At 42.8% G+C, this 18,310-nt stretch overlaps 1 protein-coding gene across 2 annotated transcripts in view; it reads left to right on the forward strand.

The window, feature by feature from the left end:
* Window positions 1–2,657: 2,657 nt before the first annotated feature.
* RASA3 (RAS p21 protein activator 3) overlaps window positions 2,658–18,310 on the forward strand; it is a 134,131-nt gene continuing 118,478 nt past the window's right edge. For both annotated transcript variants that reach the window (XM_065651437.1, XM_065651442.1), the window contains exon 1: window positions 2,658–2,923. In XM_065651437.1, coding sequence (XP_065507509.1) covers window positions 2,869–2,923 — 55 coding nt within the window. In that variant the 5' untranslated portion in view covers window positions 2,658–2,868. The remainder of the gene's footprint in view (window positions 2,924–18,310) is intronic.

Below are 18,310 nucleotides of genomic sequence, written 5' to 3' on the forward strand. Positions count from 1 at the left end.
ATTGATTTTTTTTTAATTACTATTTTGGGGTCAACTTTCTGCAGATGAGAAAAGCTCCAGACAGGGAAATGAGGTCAACTGAAGTCTTTATGTACCAAAGGCAAGCACAGAAAATAGAGATAAGTAAAATGTTTCATCTGTCGATAATATCTAGAACATGGAAGCAGGTTTCTCCCTGATGTTGTTCAGAAAGATTTATCAGTTCCCTGTATCAGTGTGTAGAAGAAGTTTCTCTGGTTACTGCATCACCACGAGTATGAAGATGTTTTTAAAGGAAACTCAATTTGTGAGCTCATTTGGGGTCAGCTTATAGGGATCCAAACAACAGGATCCATTTTCCTTTGCCTATAGCTAAACTTCATCCACTTGCTTATAGCTTAAAGTCCTTGTTTCTGCCTGTGTACAGCACGTGTATAACAGTTGTTTGCCATTCTTCCTCAGTCAGATGACTCAGTGGGCCTGCATTTATTTAGTGCAAGTATGTTTGAGGTGTGTGCATGTGTGGCGAAGAAGCAAAAGCAACAGCCATTGTATATTCCTTTGAGCATGTACTCTGTGAGCATGTACAGAGTCTTAAAACAGACCTATACAACATGCATACTCCAAAACTGTTTGTTAGTCACATTCAGCATCTGGGCAGCAACAGATTGGCCAGTCTGAGTCAACGTCCTTCTTAAAATGTGAGGTACCTGATCAGCACTCCTGTGGCTTCTGTTCAGGCTGCTGCTCGTGTTGCCTCTTGTCCACCTGTAAGGTAAGACAAAAATAGGGGAGGGAGAAGTATTGTGACAGGTGAAATTAGGGCTGTGGTGAAGAAAATGGTAAAAGTTGTTAGGACAGGGAGCACTGAAGTTATCAGGGTGGATGCAAAGGACCAGCGGGCAGAGGAGCTGAAGCATTGCAGTGAGTTAGGAGCATTATGGAGAAGAGGCGACACATGGTAGGTGGAATGGGGATAAATGTAATGAGGTAACAGAGGACACTGGGCATATTGCAGTGAGGAGGAGGGAATTACGGCATGGATGTTGGTAAATGGAAGCCTGTGCTTTACAAAATCCCTTCAGAGTCTTGTGCTATAAGAGTATTTTTATCAAATTACATATGTCGCTTGGCTATGCAGACAAGGCGAACACAGTAAGTCAGGCAGCTCCTTAAGATAACTCACTGCTTCCTTTTTTGGCTGTGAGCTTGCCAGCTTCCTTCAGAGTTAGGCGCATACCTGTGCTGGAAAACTCAGATGCCCCAAACTTTCTTGCAAGCTGACTTCCACTGCCATTGTAGCTCCTTCCCAAGTTTTCATTTTCTCTTACATATTTCAATATCTCTCTCTTTTTTTTAATATAAAGGGAATTCATTATGCATTGTACCAGTCATGATTCAAGCAAGGATTATACTGCCCAACTGTATTCTTCTAGCTTGCCTGGACGGTTTCTTGCCTACAGGCTTCATACCATATGTGACTGACTTAGGATTTGCCTTCTGTTTTCTTGCTGTCCTTTTAATAGTTTGGTTCTTCCACTACTAGATTCTTAGTACATGTGTAGATTGTCCTTAGCCTGTTTGCCTTTCTCCCACTTCAGAAATTCATAGCCAGAGTGAGAAAGCATTTGATGGTGGGTGGTGTGTGTGTTTTTTTTTTCCTTTGTTTTTGCTGCAGGCTTGAGAAAGGGCAGTTTGTTGTGCTTTTCTGATATGCTGGACTGTCATGTGCCCAGGCAGTTCTGCGTAGGGATGTTCTAAGTCTCTTCAGTGGGTAGTGATTGTCTGCACGAAAGGTGATTTGATTATTTTACTTTTTGAAACAGTGCAATCTGTACATCTCTATCGGACTGTGTGCTCTGCTTTTGCCAGACCTTTAGGGAAGGGGTATTTCAGTTACTGACTTTACAAGACCCAAAGTTTGTTCACTGAAAATTGACACAGGTCCTGTTTCCTGCTGTTTAATGTGCAATCATGAAATCTGAATTCCCTGCTCCTCCCGTGCAATCAGGTAGAGCGTGCTTTGCCACTGATCAAATGGAGCCAGGAGACAGAGCGGCCTCCTCCCAGCGCCCAAACGGGTTTGTTCATTTTACACGGCCCTTCTTTACCACACTAATGAATGGCTTTCAACCTGGGGGCACCGCGAGTGCCCTTTCTTTATGGCTCTGTGGGAAAGAGGACTTGAACATCCCTCCCTCCCTTTGGCCGTGACGCGCAGGCCCCGCGGCCGGGGCCAACGGCTGCTCCTCGACGGTTGGTCCGGGCCGGCGCTGGCGACGGGCCATGGAGTTAGTCAGCCTTCCCCCTCCCCCCGCTGCCCCCTCGGGAGTCCCGGCGGGGTGGGGGGCTGCCGCGGCGCGGAGGAACGGAGCCAGCCCCCAACAGCCGCCTCCTTCTCCTCACGGCGGGACTGGGACGGGACAGGCCAGGGGCGGGACGCGGACAGGCCCGGCAGCCCCGCGGCTGCTGAGGGGGCGCGGCTGGCCGGCCGGCGCGCGCCGCGATCCAGCTGTTGGCAAAGCACCGCCACCCCCCCCCCACTCCCGCCACCAGCACCCCGCTCCCCCTCCCGCCCCTGGCAGGCAGCGGCCCAATGAGCGCCGCGGCCGGCTGCCCTGCTGGCCAATGAGAAGGAGGCGGCGGGTGCTGCCAGCGTGAGGAGCGGGAGGCGGGCGCTGTGCTCGGCTCCGCTTGGCTGCTCCCTCGCTCGCTCCCGGCAGCCGGGTCGCGGCGCGCTCGGAGCCGTCCGCTCGCCCTCCTTCCCGCCGCAGCGGAGCAGCTCGCCTGCCTCCTCCTTCTCCTCCCCGGCCCCGGCCCCGGCCCGTCCGTCTCCGTGGGGCTCGAGCACTGCTGAGCACCAGGCGCGGTAGCGGCACCACCACCACCATGGCGGTGGAGGAAGAGGGGCTGCGGGTCTTCCAGAGCGTCAGGATTAAGATCGGTGAGGGAGGGCGCGGGGTGAAGGCGGGCGGGGAGCCCCCGCTGGAGCGGGGAGCGCCGGTGCGGCGAGGCAGCCGGCGCCGGCCACCCCTTTGCGCTCCCCTGCGCGCAGCGTCCCGCCGGGAGAGCGGTTCGGGGGTGGCGGCGGCGGGGCGGGCGGTGCCCGCGGCCCGGCGGGGCTCCGCGGCGCCTCAGGCCGGCGGAGCGGGGCCGGTGGGAAGCGGCGCCGTGAGGGGCGGGCGGCCGGTGCCGGTGTGGCGGCCGGTGCCGCGGTGACAGGCGGGCAGCGCCGTGTGCGTCCCGGCGCCGGCGGGAGTCCGGGCGGTGCAGGATATTGGGCAGATTTCGCGATTTTTTTTTTTTTTTTTTCGTTGCTATGCTACGCTGTAAAAGTTTGAAGGCGGCCCTCGGGTCTCAGTGCTGCGTGTCACTGGCAAAGCTGGTGCCAAACCAGCCAAAAAGCGGCTGCGGGAAGAAGCCGGTGGCTCAGCCCTGGGCTCGGTGAGCCGGGTGCGCTGAGACTGCTGCTTCGTACGGCTCGCGTCGGGAGATTAGCTCTTTTTTCTTGCTGTTGATCGAGCTCCAAACCGCATTATTAGAAAGTAAAGCGACAGATGTCAGCGTGCAGATTAAACTCTCCCTGGTAGAGTTCTGAGTGTGCCGGCGGGGAGGGAAATCCCTGGTTTCCGTAACAGAATCAAACCCGCATGCAGAGGGAGCGATTTGCCTCGCTTGGATGGGGCACGGTGGCGAAGAGCCCGCGGGGAGGTGGAAAACTTTAGTGATGGACTCGCAGTGGTGGGTACTAAGGGACTTGGGCTTGTAGCTTCCTATTAACGCTCATGAAAGATCTCCTCTTGCATATCCATGCATGTAAAAGCAGATTTGCAACCACCAGTTGTCACGTTAGATAAAACCAAAACTTGAGTTTGCATCGGAAATATAATTACTGGATAACCACATTAGCATTTCGAAGAGACCACGGTATTTTGTCAGGTTCTTGCTAGGATCGTTTTCCTTATTAATTCTTAGCAGGTAGTTTAGTGCTAGCAGAAGTAAAATTTTATGACATAAACTAAAACCCATGTGTTGATTTTGTGTTCTTTTATACATCCAGAAAACTGATTCAGTAAGATTCTGAAATATGGCCAGAGACTCGTTTTCTGTCTCTTTTCAAAGAGGAGACGAAAAATAAAGAAGTCTTATTACAAGGGAGAAGTTCAGGCACCAAATGATGCTGTTGTAGGTTGTTCCTCTCTGGTGATTTTTAGTGAAGGGAGGAAGAGCACAGCTCACATATAGGATGATGACTTTTCAGTGTTTTTTGTGGGGTTTTTTGAGAAGAAAACAGCGATGATGTTGCACCTAAATAATTGGTGTCACTGGAGTGTGGGAACTTCTTTGAGTGATAGAAGAGATCAAAGATAATAACAGCAGCAAAAGGCTTGAGATTAATCTCATTAAATCATGGACTGAAGTTAATCCTTCTGCTGACTTCAGTTATCAGATACCTCATCAGAGCTAAGTGTTTGATTAATGTACAGTATTGCAGTAAGTGTTCCGGCTGCCTTTTAGAGTGGATAGTAAGCAGGAAAAACTGTGTGCATCAGTGCTACACCAGTACTTCATTTCTGCCTTCTGAGCAGAAGGTCTCTTTACTCAATGAACTGTAAGAACAATGCCAGGCGCTTTATGGAGCTTGGCTGTGCCCAGGCTTCTGCTGTAATACAGCAGAGGGCGATGGTAAGTACGCACAAAAACCAGCTCTGCACTCCTGCTCACTAGAAAGTATCTAAAGGCAGATTTATCAGTTTTTGTGACAGGAGAACGAGTTTCTGGGTTTTGTGTATACCTTTGTGTAGCTGACTGTCTTTTGTGAAATTTGTCAGAAAAACAGTAGCGGCAGGATTGCTCTGGTGGGTTGAGGGAGTATTTCTAATCTAACAGGCCTTGTAACGCAATCCCAATCTTGAAGAAATTATATATGGAGGCTTGTAGACTCCCTGCAAAAAAAAACCTGTGAGTGGATTTGAAAGGAGATGGTGAACATTGGAGGGACACTACTTTTGTCAGCTACTCACAAGAGTAATTTTGTATTTTGGCAGTTCCCATTTGCTAGTATCCTGTAGGTTTCTCTGTTCTCTAGTGACAGGAGGCTTTGAATTTTTTGATGGGTTAAAGGTTAAGTTATTTGAGGACAAAGGCATAAGTCATTTCCCATCTTGATTTGCTTTGATTCATCATGTGCTAGAAGTGGTTAGTTCTGTTCTTTGGGAGCTTGTTTCATGGTCAAACTCTGACTGATCTCTGACTTGCAGATATTCTGTGCTTGATCTGCTGTTTCCTTCTCAGTAGGGCCTTTGCTGGCAAAGCATGAATAGGGGCACTGATGTACAAGTATGCGTTGGTGTACATCTCATGAAATGTAGGGCTGATGCTTGAAGAATCAGTGCAAACACACTGTGAGATCAGGATGAGGCACCCAGAGTGCTGTGTCTTTCTTAATGGATAGGCTGATGCAGTTTAGAGGCTTCAGGCTGTGCAAAATATCTGTGGCCTAGACATTTTTGAGTGCCCTAATGTTACGTATTGCTATGGCTGGGTCTTGTCTTGTATTTATGATAAGCTGCAGGTAAATGAAGGCATTTTCTATTGCTGGTGTAACTTGTTCTTTTGGGGCTGGTGGGTTGCATAGAATCAGCCCTATTTAGCTGGGTGGGTAATTATATCCCAGATCTCCCAAATGCTTCCCCATTCTGAGTAGTGTTGTTTCTAGTCATGTTTGGATTTGTCTTGAGCCAATCTGTTTCACCTCCTGAAAACATGAACCCTTGAGCTTCTTAGGATCCTCTGTTTCTCTCATTTGGTTGCACTGCCAGTGATGTACCACTTCAAAAAATGTCCCATTGAGGTACTGAAGTTGTGGAGCAACAATATGAACTCTCATTTTGGGTTGCAATGTTAGGAGGGATTGTTACTGTGCTACCTCTTGTCCAGTTTCTGGTTTCTTTTGTGATTTGTTGGACTGAAAGAACTCAGTGCCTGGCTACTTCTGCTCTTGTCTGTTGTGAGGAAGTAACACACGGTAAAAAGAAAAAAAGTAATATATATGCTAATGAATGAAATGTTCAAGTGCTTGTTTGAAATTGATTTATTTTGGCTTCCCATAACTGAAACAGTTGTCCTCTTGTCTTTTTTCCTTAATTGAAAAATTATTTTTACCGGAATCCCTTATACATAAACAAAACAATGTGTCATGTAAGACTAAACAAACACTTCCTATAAGATTGCCACTTTGAGGAAGTGTGCAGTGCTGATATTTCCATGAGTCAGTGTTTCAAAACCTGAAAGGAAACAACACAAGGCTTTATGGCTGATGATTGGCTGGAAAAACTACAAAGAGTATCCTTCTGCTTGACAACATGGCTTGTGTTGTACTGTTAATAATATTTAATAGATATACTGGACTTAATTGCTACTTTTTTTTTTTTCTCCTTAAGTGGTATCAACTGTTGAAAAAATAAAAGTTCATACTCAGCATTTCTGTTGTGGAAGGCTGTATGCTGGATAGCAGAGAACTTTCTGCCAGATTTTACTTTGTGAAATTAGTTATACTTGAAAAATCTAAAGAAATGGCTCATTGGTGAATTTTCACTGTAAAGTAACAAGCTTCCCATGTCTCCGAAATCTAGTTTTCTTGTGCCGGGGAATATGAGGCTCTGCTCTAAAATTGTATTTTTCTAGCTGTAGCTGGGCTTGTTGTAGAGGTCAAACTGTCCCATAGTTTTGGAATAATAATTGAGACAGGAGGATACTGCACATCAAGAGGCTACTAGCCGCACCAATATGGTGAGGAGGACCCTTTGCTGATTGTTTTGTTGAGCTCAGAGATCATAATGGTCCACTCGTACACTGAGGACTTCTTGCAGTTTAAGACATGCATAAACTTCTGAAGCTAGAAAGGGCCAGAGATGGACCTTTTGTGGTTAAAGGTGTTGAAATCACAGCCTAAGACATGGAACTTCTGGCAGCATGGTCACTTCTTGGCACTAAGTGTGATCAGAAGCATGAAGCTGTGAAATTTTTGTGATAAAGGTTGGTTGACTACTATCTGATGTGGGCTGATGCTCGACTCTCAGCTTACCCTGTTCAAAGGGTAAAGCCACCGTTTTCTGAGAACTCAGAAACCTCATTTATGTTGTGACAGTCCAGTTGAGTAGGTGAGGATTGTTGGTCTGTAGACTGTGCTGTCTCTCTGATTCTTAATTTTGCTGTGCCTTCTTTACTATTTCATACAGAGCAATTGACCTTTTCTTTGGGAAACTGAGGGTCTTGGGTGAAATCAAGCAGAGTATTTGCTTAAGTGCCAGTATACTAGTGTTTAAACACGTCAATTGCCAAGGGAAGGTATTTACTGTCCTTCCACCATTAAACTTGATATGGAATAAATGCCTGAGAGATGCCTCTCTGCATTTCTGTAAGGTTAAGGAGGAACTATCTCATCTCTGACAAACTTAAGGCCTCAGTTAAGTCTAATAATCCTAAGATTGATCAGGGAAATCCATTTTACCTTGAGAAGATGTTCCTTTTAATGTTGTCTGTTGGTATTTAGTGCCTTGTCTTAAGTGGTTACTTGTAGAAGTAAGTACGACTAAATATGCTCACTGCATAATACTGTAAAAGGATTTATCCTCATTTAAATGGGACATAAGGTCAAATAGATATTTTTAGAATGAGAGAATTTTTACCAGGTACCTATCTCTCTCTCTCTGTATACATAAAATAGAAAATTATAAGAAACATTTTATATTTCCTAAATAATAAAGATCACAATGATTTTTCTAGTGTTTCAAAGTTAGTGGACTAACAAGTAAAGAAAGGAAGAAAAGTCATTTGAATATATTCAAGACTTCTCATGTTCATTTCTGCACATTATAAAGTTAACATGTACAGCTTAAACTGATGTCGTGTAGGTAAAATAAATTGGCAACTTACATTGTTATTGATTGACTGCTATGCTATTTAAGGCTTGAGTCTGACAGGCTGTGGAGGGTGCAGAATAGATTGTGCAGGTTTTTCACCCCTAGCCTAATATTTCAAACTCTTCTAAATTTGGTGGTGGTTGTGTTCTGACTGACTTGTGTTCAGTGTGCTGAATGGGAAAGAGCTGGGACCAGTGCTGTTTCTAGAGGAGGAACGCTGTGACTGCTCAGGGACTGTCAGGAACAGCCGTGGCTGGAACGACAGTGGAGACCACAGCATAGTTTCTGCAAGTGAGAGAAGGAAACGAAGGTAGCAGTGGAAAATGCTTCAGTGAACTTAGTTTTGAAGAAATGGAAGATGCTTGTGTTTGAGGCTGCCAGCTTGACATCCAATTATCCGTAACTTCCTTTTAAGTAAAAATAATGATTCATATATGAATGAGAGTAGAAACCAATGTTACTTGGCTTTTTGAGTATGTAGAGGTAAATTCACAGGAGTGAAACCATTAAACAAATCTGCGCAGAGCCTCTGATGTCAGGAAACAAACTTTCTTTTTATTTTGGTCCTCTTTTGGAATTAGTACATTTGAAAAAAGTGTACTCTGATCTCTCTCATGAGAACTAATAATGTTTTCTTGTCTTCTCATTGAGGTGATTATCTGCTGGTCAAAGTACCAAATGCTCTTACATGTGGATGTTATATAAATGCTGGATATCTTAGCTTTGCAGTTTTCCAGCAAATGCTTTTGAAAACTTGTCATGGCATTGATTTGCTCATCAAACTGGTCGGTGGGGTTTTGGTGATTTATTTATTTTTAAAATTTATTATTATTATTGGTTGAAAACAAATATCTCTTTCTGAAACTACTGGGTTAGGTAGATCCCAATATTAGCCTATATTTCTGTGTTCTTGTGTTTCTGTTCTGCCTAATGCTGTTTCTTCTCCATGTTTCAGATGTTGCTTTCTGAATCTGTTCTTGCAGTTGCACTCCAAGGCATGGCATCGTGATATGCTAACCCAAATTACTAGCTTGTTGCTGCTGAAAAGCCAGGTCTTGCTTTTCCCTTTCCATACTCATCTTGCTCTCAGCTATGAAACACTCTTTGCACCCCTTACCCCAAACACACCTGCTGTTGACTGATGCTTCTCTGCTGATGGCGGGGAAAAAAAAAAAAATCACTTTGCAAAGCAGGCCCAAAGAATGCAACTTATTTTTCTTGTCAGGTTTAGTTTTCCTCCATTTTAGTGAGCTGAATCTGTGCACTCAACTGAACGTCAGAGATGTCTGTGGACAAATATCAGGAGCTTGACTGGGAGTGTGTGTGTTGGAGGGAAATCAGATGCAGGGGACAGCAGGTACATCCCCTGCTTTCATGTCTGTGTACTGGCAGTGTCACGAGACTCCTTCAGTCTTTCTGCACTCTTCAGTCCACTCTGCTTCCATAGCACGTTTTCTTGTTCATGCTGTATTTGTTAGCCTCCAATATATACTGGCTTGGCCAGCTGTTCTGAAGAACAAATGTTAAAACTCCAGCAAGATCCCCAAGAGGACAATCTGACGAACTAGTATCTGTATCTCTGACCTTCCAGCTGAGAACTACTTACATCTTGCACTCAGTTCAGGAGCCTCATCTGCTTATGAAAATTTAGGTGTTTAAGTTGGTATTAATTAATACACTGCCCTGCTTCTCCATCACACACTTGTTTTCTAAAGCTGAGGCACCTAATATTGATTATCATGTTTAGGCTTAAACAGACCCCCTCCTTCTTTGCATCGCAGCAAGATTTTATGCAGATATGCTGTCAAACACTCTGTTATCATATGAAGCCATTAATTTTACTGATGCTCCCATTTACGGAAGATCACTTCATGTGAACACTGAAGGGTGTTGCCTACAGCAAGATTAGAAAATACAATTTTTAAAAAAGCTTGTAAAATACCTTTGACAGGAGACCTCAGGTTAAAATTCTTAGAGCAGGTAAACACTATAGACTGCAAACAGATCTTCAGGTATTCTCTCTGTCCTTTCTTAGTCTCTGATGAAGGACTGACTGATCTCCATTACAGGGGTGTAAATTGTGAGTAATTCTGTTGAAGCCATTAGTTAAACTTCTATGAGAGTCAGATGAACTCTTTGAGTAGCTCATGTAGCAGTTTTTCTCTTGGAGCGGGTGGGGGAAAGGATAAAGCAAAATCTACTTGGGATCTTTAAATAGTACTTAATACCTCTCATTTTGTGACAATTCACTGGTGAGAAAAATCTGTGCAAAATGTGTTTGGAGAATCAATCTTACAGTTTCCCTGTGTGAGAACAAGAAGCCTAGAATAAAGACAGATGATTCTAGTCTTTGCTAAATACTATAAAAGATGCAAATATCAGACAGTTTTATTGCTTGTGATTTCAGATGGACAAATGTTCAGCCAAGTATTTAGAAGAAAAATGAGTGTGCCAGTGGACTATTAATGTGTCTAGGGAACAAGTAACTTAAGGCATATATTAATGGTTAGAACACACACTAGTATGTTTTAATGTTGTGTTTTTAAACCTTGTAGTACTAGAGGTTTATCTATTTTGTGATTAAATGAAGGAGAAACTTGAGATATGCTTGAAGTTAATAACAGGTTATATATTTTATTAAATTGAAAAGCTCATCATAGGCTTGCACATTCTTAATAGCTCTCTCATTTTCTGATTTTAGCAATGTTTATTAAACCTTATGAAGTGTCTGTTCTCTAGCAGTGCCAGTTGGATTTCTTCAGTGTAGTGGACTGATGACTGAATTTAGGATCAAACTAAAAGCTTTGTTTTGGAATAAAAGCAAAACAAATCTAACTTCCTTCCTCTCCCATCCTAACCTCTACCAAGGGAAAGCAACTTCCCTGAAACTTCACATGTTGTTTTCCTCCTATAGAAGACTTTCTGGGTGAAAGTTTTGCAAAATGAGATGTGAACCTTCAGAATTATGAAGAACTGGACTTTTTTTTCCTATTTTCATTTTTCATGGATCATTGCCAAGTGTAAAAACACTTTAAAGATTCAGTGGAAAGTTTGAGGGCTTTGAGTTTGTTTTCCCCCCCTTTTCTTTCTGAAAGGGGAAAAAGTGTAAGTTTACCTGTATTTTTGCGGTCTGTTGAGGAAGGAACAAAAATATTGAAGACTTATAGCCTGGTCTGACTTGCCTGACTTCTAAGGTTGATTAAGAATTTTGCTCTTCAGTTTTCATTCCAGACCTCAGAAGTCTTGTCTTTTTTCTACCTGACTAGAGACTCATGCATTTGCTTGTTATTATCTCTCAGGGAGCACTGGGGCAAAACAAAGATCCCTTCATTAGTACAACTCAATCTTACTGTTCCCTACCTGCTGGGGTGTGTAACTGTGTGACTGCATTGCCATTAACTAAAATGGATTAGTATGATGAGATGATAAGCAGGAGAGTGTTTCACTTATTTACGAATGACTGGTAGATTTGAACAGGTAGCATTTGATATAATGATTAATTTGCATAAATATTAATGTGCTTTTATAAGCTGGTAGTAGGTTGATGAACATTAGATGAAGCATCTCAATTTTGACACCTGCAACAAATTCATGAAAAGTCTTAAAGCTGGGAAGAACATGTGTTTCTGTAATAATGGGAGGAGGGGGAATTTACTGTTAATGCGCATCTGTGTTCCATAAGATGCATGCTTAAGCTTTCTTTTAATCTCCTACAGTGACCTTAGGAGAAAGCATACTTGTCTGTTTGTACTTGTTACTCAAAGAGATTTCAAAATCCATTTAAAAGAAGTTTGTATTGAAAGGCCTGAGTTTGTGTTTCAGAAAAGGAATGTAAAATGTTGGAGACTGGGTTACACAGGGAGCAGAAGGGTACTTGAACTTGCGAAGGAGTTCTCTTTACTGGGTTTTTAACTTAGAGTGGTTAATTTTTTTTATTTTTAGCTGTAGGAACAACGTTTTTGAGTGACTGATAGCTTGGTTTTTAGCAACTTATACATTTAAATTCCCATTCAATTCCAGTTATGCAGAAGGTGTGTAGTATAAATCAACTTTACTCTTTTTGATTTTTTTCCTTGCTTTCAAGTTTCATTCAGCTTTAATATTCTAAGTATTGAAAAACTGATGACTTGAAATAGTTTATTTACAGTTGCTTCTGTTATGGCTGCTTGTACAGAGTTCTTATATTTAAAAAGCAGCTTCAAAAACAGATGCACTGATGACTGGGTTTAAAACTCCTTAAAAATAGGAGAGGGGGAAGAAGTTTATTTTTACTACTGTTTATAATTTCTCCTAAAAATATTTCTATTTACAAATTGTTTACAGCTACTTGCTTTTGTTCAAGAACTGTAGAAGAAAACAGTGGTCGCCTTTTGCAGGGCTTTAGCTGATTCTTGCTGGTATTTCCCAGCTGGTGTTAGAGTACATCTGGAATCTATGAAATTCCTTTCTTTGTTCCTCATTTCCTGTTCCATTCAGTCCTACAGTGTGCCGTTTTAAAAGCTGTTTCTCTTGGTATCTTCGTCTAAGATGTGTGTTTTAAAGCATTTAGTGAGGAGTTAAAGGTGGTTAAATGTTCCTTGTGTTTAACAGTGTAATTGAACTGTGTCATGAAACTTCTCAGATGTTTTGTTTTGATATTTCAATGAAAAATAGTTTCATCGCTTTTTCTGGCAGTCATTCAGATTCTAGAATCGTAGGAAGGAGAGTGGTAGAAAGAGAAGAAAAATCTGGTAGATAGTAGAAAAGCTCCCTTTCTTAGTCTCCCTCTCTCTCCCCCTCCTCCCCCTGCTCAGGAACAATCACCCATTTGTAATGGAAAATTAGATCTATTTTGCAAGAGATACAGGGTGTGACATCTTACAGTTGCTTTTAGATTGTAGTTTGAAAAGCTGGTGACTGCTGCGGAACACGTGAACGGAACCTTGGAAAATTGAGCTCTGACAGTATGACACAATGGGAGAGTTGTGTGCATCTCAAACAAAAACAATCCATCCCCTCCAAACCAGCAATGTTCAAGTTAGATTTACTGGTTGGGATTGCATTGTTGCAGGTCACTAAAAAAGAGAAGAGATGCAGTGGTCTAATGGAACTGGTCTTATTTTTTGTAAGACTGTGTTTTGTTCTGTGAACAAAACATCTGACAAAAATTGTGCTCTTATGAATACTCATGTATCTGAGTAGCTGGTCCAAGTTTTCCAGAACAAATGGAAGTTCTTTGTAGTCCAGTGGTTGGCTCTTCTGTTCTTGTCATCTGCCAACTGAGTACTGTTTCTGAGACTGTAGCTTTGGTCTCTGCATGCTATCTGTAGTCATGGAAGATCTGTGGTGGTACAATACATGTTCAAAAGCTTCACGAAACACCTGCTATTAAGATGAGGCTTGCATTATAAGCATTGTTTCTTCTCTCTGTGTTCCCTTCCATTTTAGAATTGTGGAATATCTCTGAAGTGGCAGCATTTGCTCTCATGGAGAACTTAATATTGGGGAAATATTTAATCTGATTTTTAGCTGCTGTTTTTAATGCAATTTAGCAGAGAGAAGCAAAGAATACTAGCGCTGTGAGATCTGTCAGTCCTCTACAGATCAAATTTTCAGATCCGCTGACTCCAGTTGCTTACCTTCTTGTGACTTTTTTTTTCTTCAGATGTCCCTAATAGAAGGTGTGTAATTTGTTACATTAAAAGGATTGTACGTGTGCATAGTTGCACATTGTATTTATGCTATGTATTATAAGGAAATCAGTAGAAGTGCTACTTGTTTTATACAAGGTATGCAAAAATGGTGGCAGAACTGTGAAACTCCAGCAGATGTCTGAAGTCTGACTTTCAGCAGATCATATGGGTGCAGTATAAGATAGTGCACCTTTTTTATTTTTCTTGTTTAAGGTTCTTGGGTCCTCTGCTCAAGGAGGCAGTAAAGGTCCTAGAAACCTTTCACCTGCTCTGCTCAAGTCAGAGGAGCTGTGCTCCCTGAAGTTTTGTGCCCTGCATTGACTGTTGGTATGGTGCTTGCCTTGATCTATGCAAATTCTCACCAGCCTAGACAAAGTCTGGTCCTGGAGACTTCCTTCAGACCACGTTTCCCTACAGCTCTGGGATGTTAACTCTAACCTAGTTCGCTTCCTGAGGTCAGGAGGAGTTGCATGTTTTCCTCAATGAACATAATGGTGAAGTTCTGACTTGGTATAAATATTCCCCAGCAGATAAGCAGAAGGGACGTATCAGCTGTTTCTGCAAGTGTTCTCTGATCTGTTCCTCTTTGGAAAATTGGAGTCACATTTTGTAGTGTAGATATTTGATGTTTAGGACCTTGGCTGATGTTGCATAATATTCAAATGTCAAGTTGTTGAGATACCTGGAGAACTACATTTGTGCTCTGTTGGCATCTCTTGACACAAATGTAAGGTAGGACTAGACCAACACCACTCTTATTTCTGTAAATATTAGTCTTACTCCGTGTTTGTAGATTGTTCCGTGTAGTTAATTTTACTGCACACTGTCAGCCAGCAGCCCTTGGGTGATTCTGCTTGACCAGTGCAAACACCAGAGTTCCCACTAACAGTGTTAGAGCTTTGAGACAGGAGCTCCAGGTAGTTGCTGCAGAATAGGCTTAGACTACTAGTGCTTCAGAGATGAGGATGGAGAAAGGAGGTAGTGGTCAGTGGTCATCAATCCACCCTTGACTAAAGCCAGGGGAAGTGTTTATGTCCCTTCCCTCTCATATTGAAGTAAAGAGCCAGTCTCTTCACTCTCCAGGGTGGTGCCTGCTGTGGACTTCAGGAAATTGCTGTTGCCTGTCAGGGTTGGAAGGAACTAGATTTCAAGATTGCATAAGTGGTATACTTATTCTCTGCCTTCTCCCCCATGGCTTTTTACTTTTTAGGCCTACTAAGCAAAATTGCCAGAGAGAGTGAGGGGGCAAAAAAAAGAAAGCTAATTTTTATTCAGACCGTTACTCCTGACTGTCTGTTTTTGAGTGGTGAGCAGAAGTTTTTGACAGGGAATAGAAAGTGCCTGGGGGAATTTGAGATGTTGCAACAGAGAAAAATAACTTCAGTACAAGTGAAGCTCTAACAGGCTGATAATTAGTGTGTTTTGACACCTGCTTCTGTGACACTGTTCCAGAAAGTTGTGGGTTTGAAAATAAAGAAATATTAACTGAATGACTTTTAAAGTCAGCTCCAGTATTAAATGTAACCGATCTCTGTAATAGTGTAGCAGGAAATGTATAGGTTGTCATTATTAGAGTCTCCTGGTAACACCTGCAAATTTTTGATATGCTGATGCCTGCTTCTGGTAATGGGAATTGGTAAGCTAGTCCTGCAGGGAACTTGTACTTCATGCTCTTGAATATAGGCTTTACATTCTTGAGCAAAGTGAATCTCTGGAATTGAAAGTGTATCTTTCTCCTAGTCCTGTGAAATCTTACTCAGATATAGTTGTACCATGTCAAACTCCACTTTTTTTTTTTTTTGGTTTTTGTTATAGTGGCTGTTTGATATTTGGCAGTAACCAGAAGTACTAAATGCTTGTAAGGTGGGGTCACTACTTGAGCAGTACCATGCATACTGCATTGGGAACTGTGTAGGAGCAAATACTGTGCTTAACAGACCACGCACAGTCAGTGGCAGAATGAAATGGGGTCATGTGTGAATATCTTACCCAAGAAGGGCTTAGAACCAAATAAGAGCTTGTGAATTAATGCCAGGCTGCAGGTATACTAAAACTCCTCATGTACTGTGTGGGGTATCAGAATGTGATTCGAAAAACCCACTACTTCAGATGACTTGCCTGAAGTAAATACTCAGTACAGGGCGAAGTCTGATCCCTTGTTGCTCTCCAGAACTCCAGCATGTGAGATGGGGACGGGAGCTTCTGCCAGCTCCCTTCAGAGTGTGGAGTCAGTTGCAAGGCAGGACCTTGTAGCAGTGCATTAAAGGTGGGAATTTGGTTCCCTTTGTGCTTTTGGAGGAGGCAGTGGAGGTGATGTATCAATGCTTTTGTTGTACCCTAGATAAACCATTTGGTAGTTTCTGGCATCATGATGAAAATGCTAATGTATTTTGCAGTGTACATATCTTGTACGGTATCAGGCTGCAGGAGATAAAATTGGGGATATTTGTCTTAGGGGAGGCTGGGCTTGGACAGAAGCAAAGCACAATGGAGTGTTTTGGCCCAGTGCAGGTGTCATGTGCATTTATTTGATATTTCATTTTGTCACTGTTTTGGACATAGATGCACACTTCTCTTTTTTTTTTTTTTTTTTTTTTTTGGTGTCTTATCCTCTGAATAATTTTCCCCCAAAGCTAGAATTTGTAGAGTGAATGAGGCTGGACATGGCGGGGAGAAAAGAGCGACTCGTGGTGAACACATCTAGAGAATCACGTGTGGGGTCCATGAAGTTCACCCGCTGCAGATGTCCTTTAAGAGGAGAACGAGTCTGTGTTGCCCAGTAGCCCCTGACAAGGTGTTTGTTGCTCCTCTGTCCCCTATGGTACACCTGGAACCAGCTGTTCTGGAGTGCTGAGCCTTCACAGCTGCAGGGGGAGCAAGCTATGGGAAAGATGAGCTGTAGCTCAAGCAGTGTGTGCTAGATTCTTTTGCTTTGCAGTGCTTTCTGTTTGAATGATAGCTTTCTTTGGAGAACATAAGATTAACACTAAAATAGGCCAGCATAGGATGAAGATGATGACAATATAAAGCTTCAAAACATCATTTTGAGCCAATGAGTTGGCTTTATTTTAATCAGGATTTTTTTTTTTTAACAGACATTAAAGTAAAATTCTTGGGCCAAAATAGGTTATTATCAAGAGTATGCTTAAGTATTTATTTGAGTAGTGAGGCATTTACTCGGCTGTTGATGGGGAGTAATGTGAATTCTGCTGTAGAGCTGTGATTGGGAGCCTTTGGGGGAGACAGGGCAGGAGGTTGAAGTTTTGTAAGTTAAAACTATCTCAAGAGGATGCTGCTGTAAGTCTTCTGTGCTATTAGTGGTGCCTCTAAAAGGTTTTCAGTTATGTGCAGGTTTCAAAATCATATTGGCAGTTACGTTTTAGCCATAGACAGTGCAATCATGTTACTATTGGTTTGTACTCTTGTAATAATCCAGATTGAATGGTTCAGCCCCGAACCTTCAAGACACTAGACAGTAAGTTTGACCTGGCTCACTTGGTTCATTTTACACTCTGCTCAGGTGTAATGTTTTTCAGTTCATGAATTGCCTAATTAACCTTAATGATAAATGAGATTTTATTGTAATTATTTGGAAGACAGCCTGGTTTAGGAAAGTCTCTGAAATGCATAGCTGCTGTTCTACCTGTAAGACAGCCTGGATACTTGTCTGACTGTGATGTTATGATATCAGACATACATCTTCATTTTCCTGACAGCTGGAACCAGTATCTAGAAGGTTTGCGTTGCGTGCCTCTGTATCTGCTAAGCACCAGTGAGCTTTCAGAGTCAAATAGTTGAAATTGAGGGTTAGCATTATGCAGGTTGTCCGCTGTAACCTTCATCTGATCCTTTTGTGAACACAAAATTCCTGTTGCTGCAGGAATATATACTTACTTATAAAAGGAAAACACTGTGGTGCTTTCAGCCCATGGGATGAGTGGTACTTGTGTAATGAGCAGATATTCTGTTCCTATAGCAGAACATGTGGCTTCCTGCACATATGTTCAGTTCAAAATCTGCTCTAGCAGTGTTGATGAGCTCTATCACTGTGTTCCTTACCATACAATAGAATTGTTTGAGTTATCTTCCAGCCTGTTCTGAGGCAGAGGTGACTCTCTTAAGTGGGAGACAGTAGGAAAACAGCATCTACCAGTCACAGTGCTTATTTAAGTCTAATTCTAGATTCTTCTGGAAGGCAATTTTGTGCAGGTGGCAAGGATCTGAGATCTGAGTAGTGGGACTGGGCACTGTTATTCCACTGTGGCAGTCCTCTGTCTTCCTGCTTACTCCATTCACCTTCCCCCTGCTGAGATGTAAGGGGCAGGTGCCTCACAAGCACCCTCCCTCCCAGCCATAGGGATGGGATCGAGCGGCTTTGATTGAGCAGTGCCCAAGGTGGTGAGAGATCCCTGCTAGGGGAAAGGACAGGGGAGGACAAGCAGGATTCTGTTTCTCAGCCTAGCCAAGTCTTGTTTCCTTCCTTTCAAGATCCTGTTCTTGTCAATCTGCACTTTGAGTCAAATGTCTTCTGTGTCCTCCTGGGCACGGTAGGGCTCTTGCAGCGAAAGTCCTGCCTGGCATATCTAGTAGTAGGGAAATGAAATGCAATGTCAGACCAAATAGCTCTCACAGGGACTGGAAAAAGATGCTGATTTCTATTTTCTGGGAGTTTTTGGGGCTTTGTTTTAATTTTTTGAGCTCCTATTCTAAAGCCTAAGGGCTGATTAATGCTTA

This window comes from Caloenas nicobarica, chromosome 1 (assembly GCF_036013445.1).
Source record: "Caloenas nicobarica isolate bCalNic1 chromosome 1, bCalNic1.hap1, whole genome shotgun sequence".
Classification (NCBI taxonomy): domain Eukaryota; kingdom Metazoa; phylum Chordata; class Aves; order Columbiformes; family Columbidae; genus Caloenas; species Caloenas nicobarica.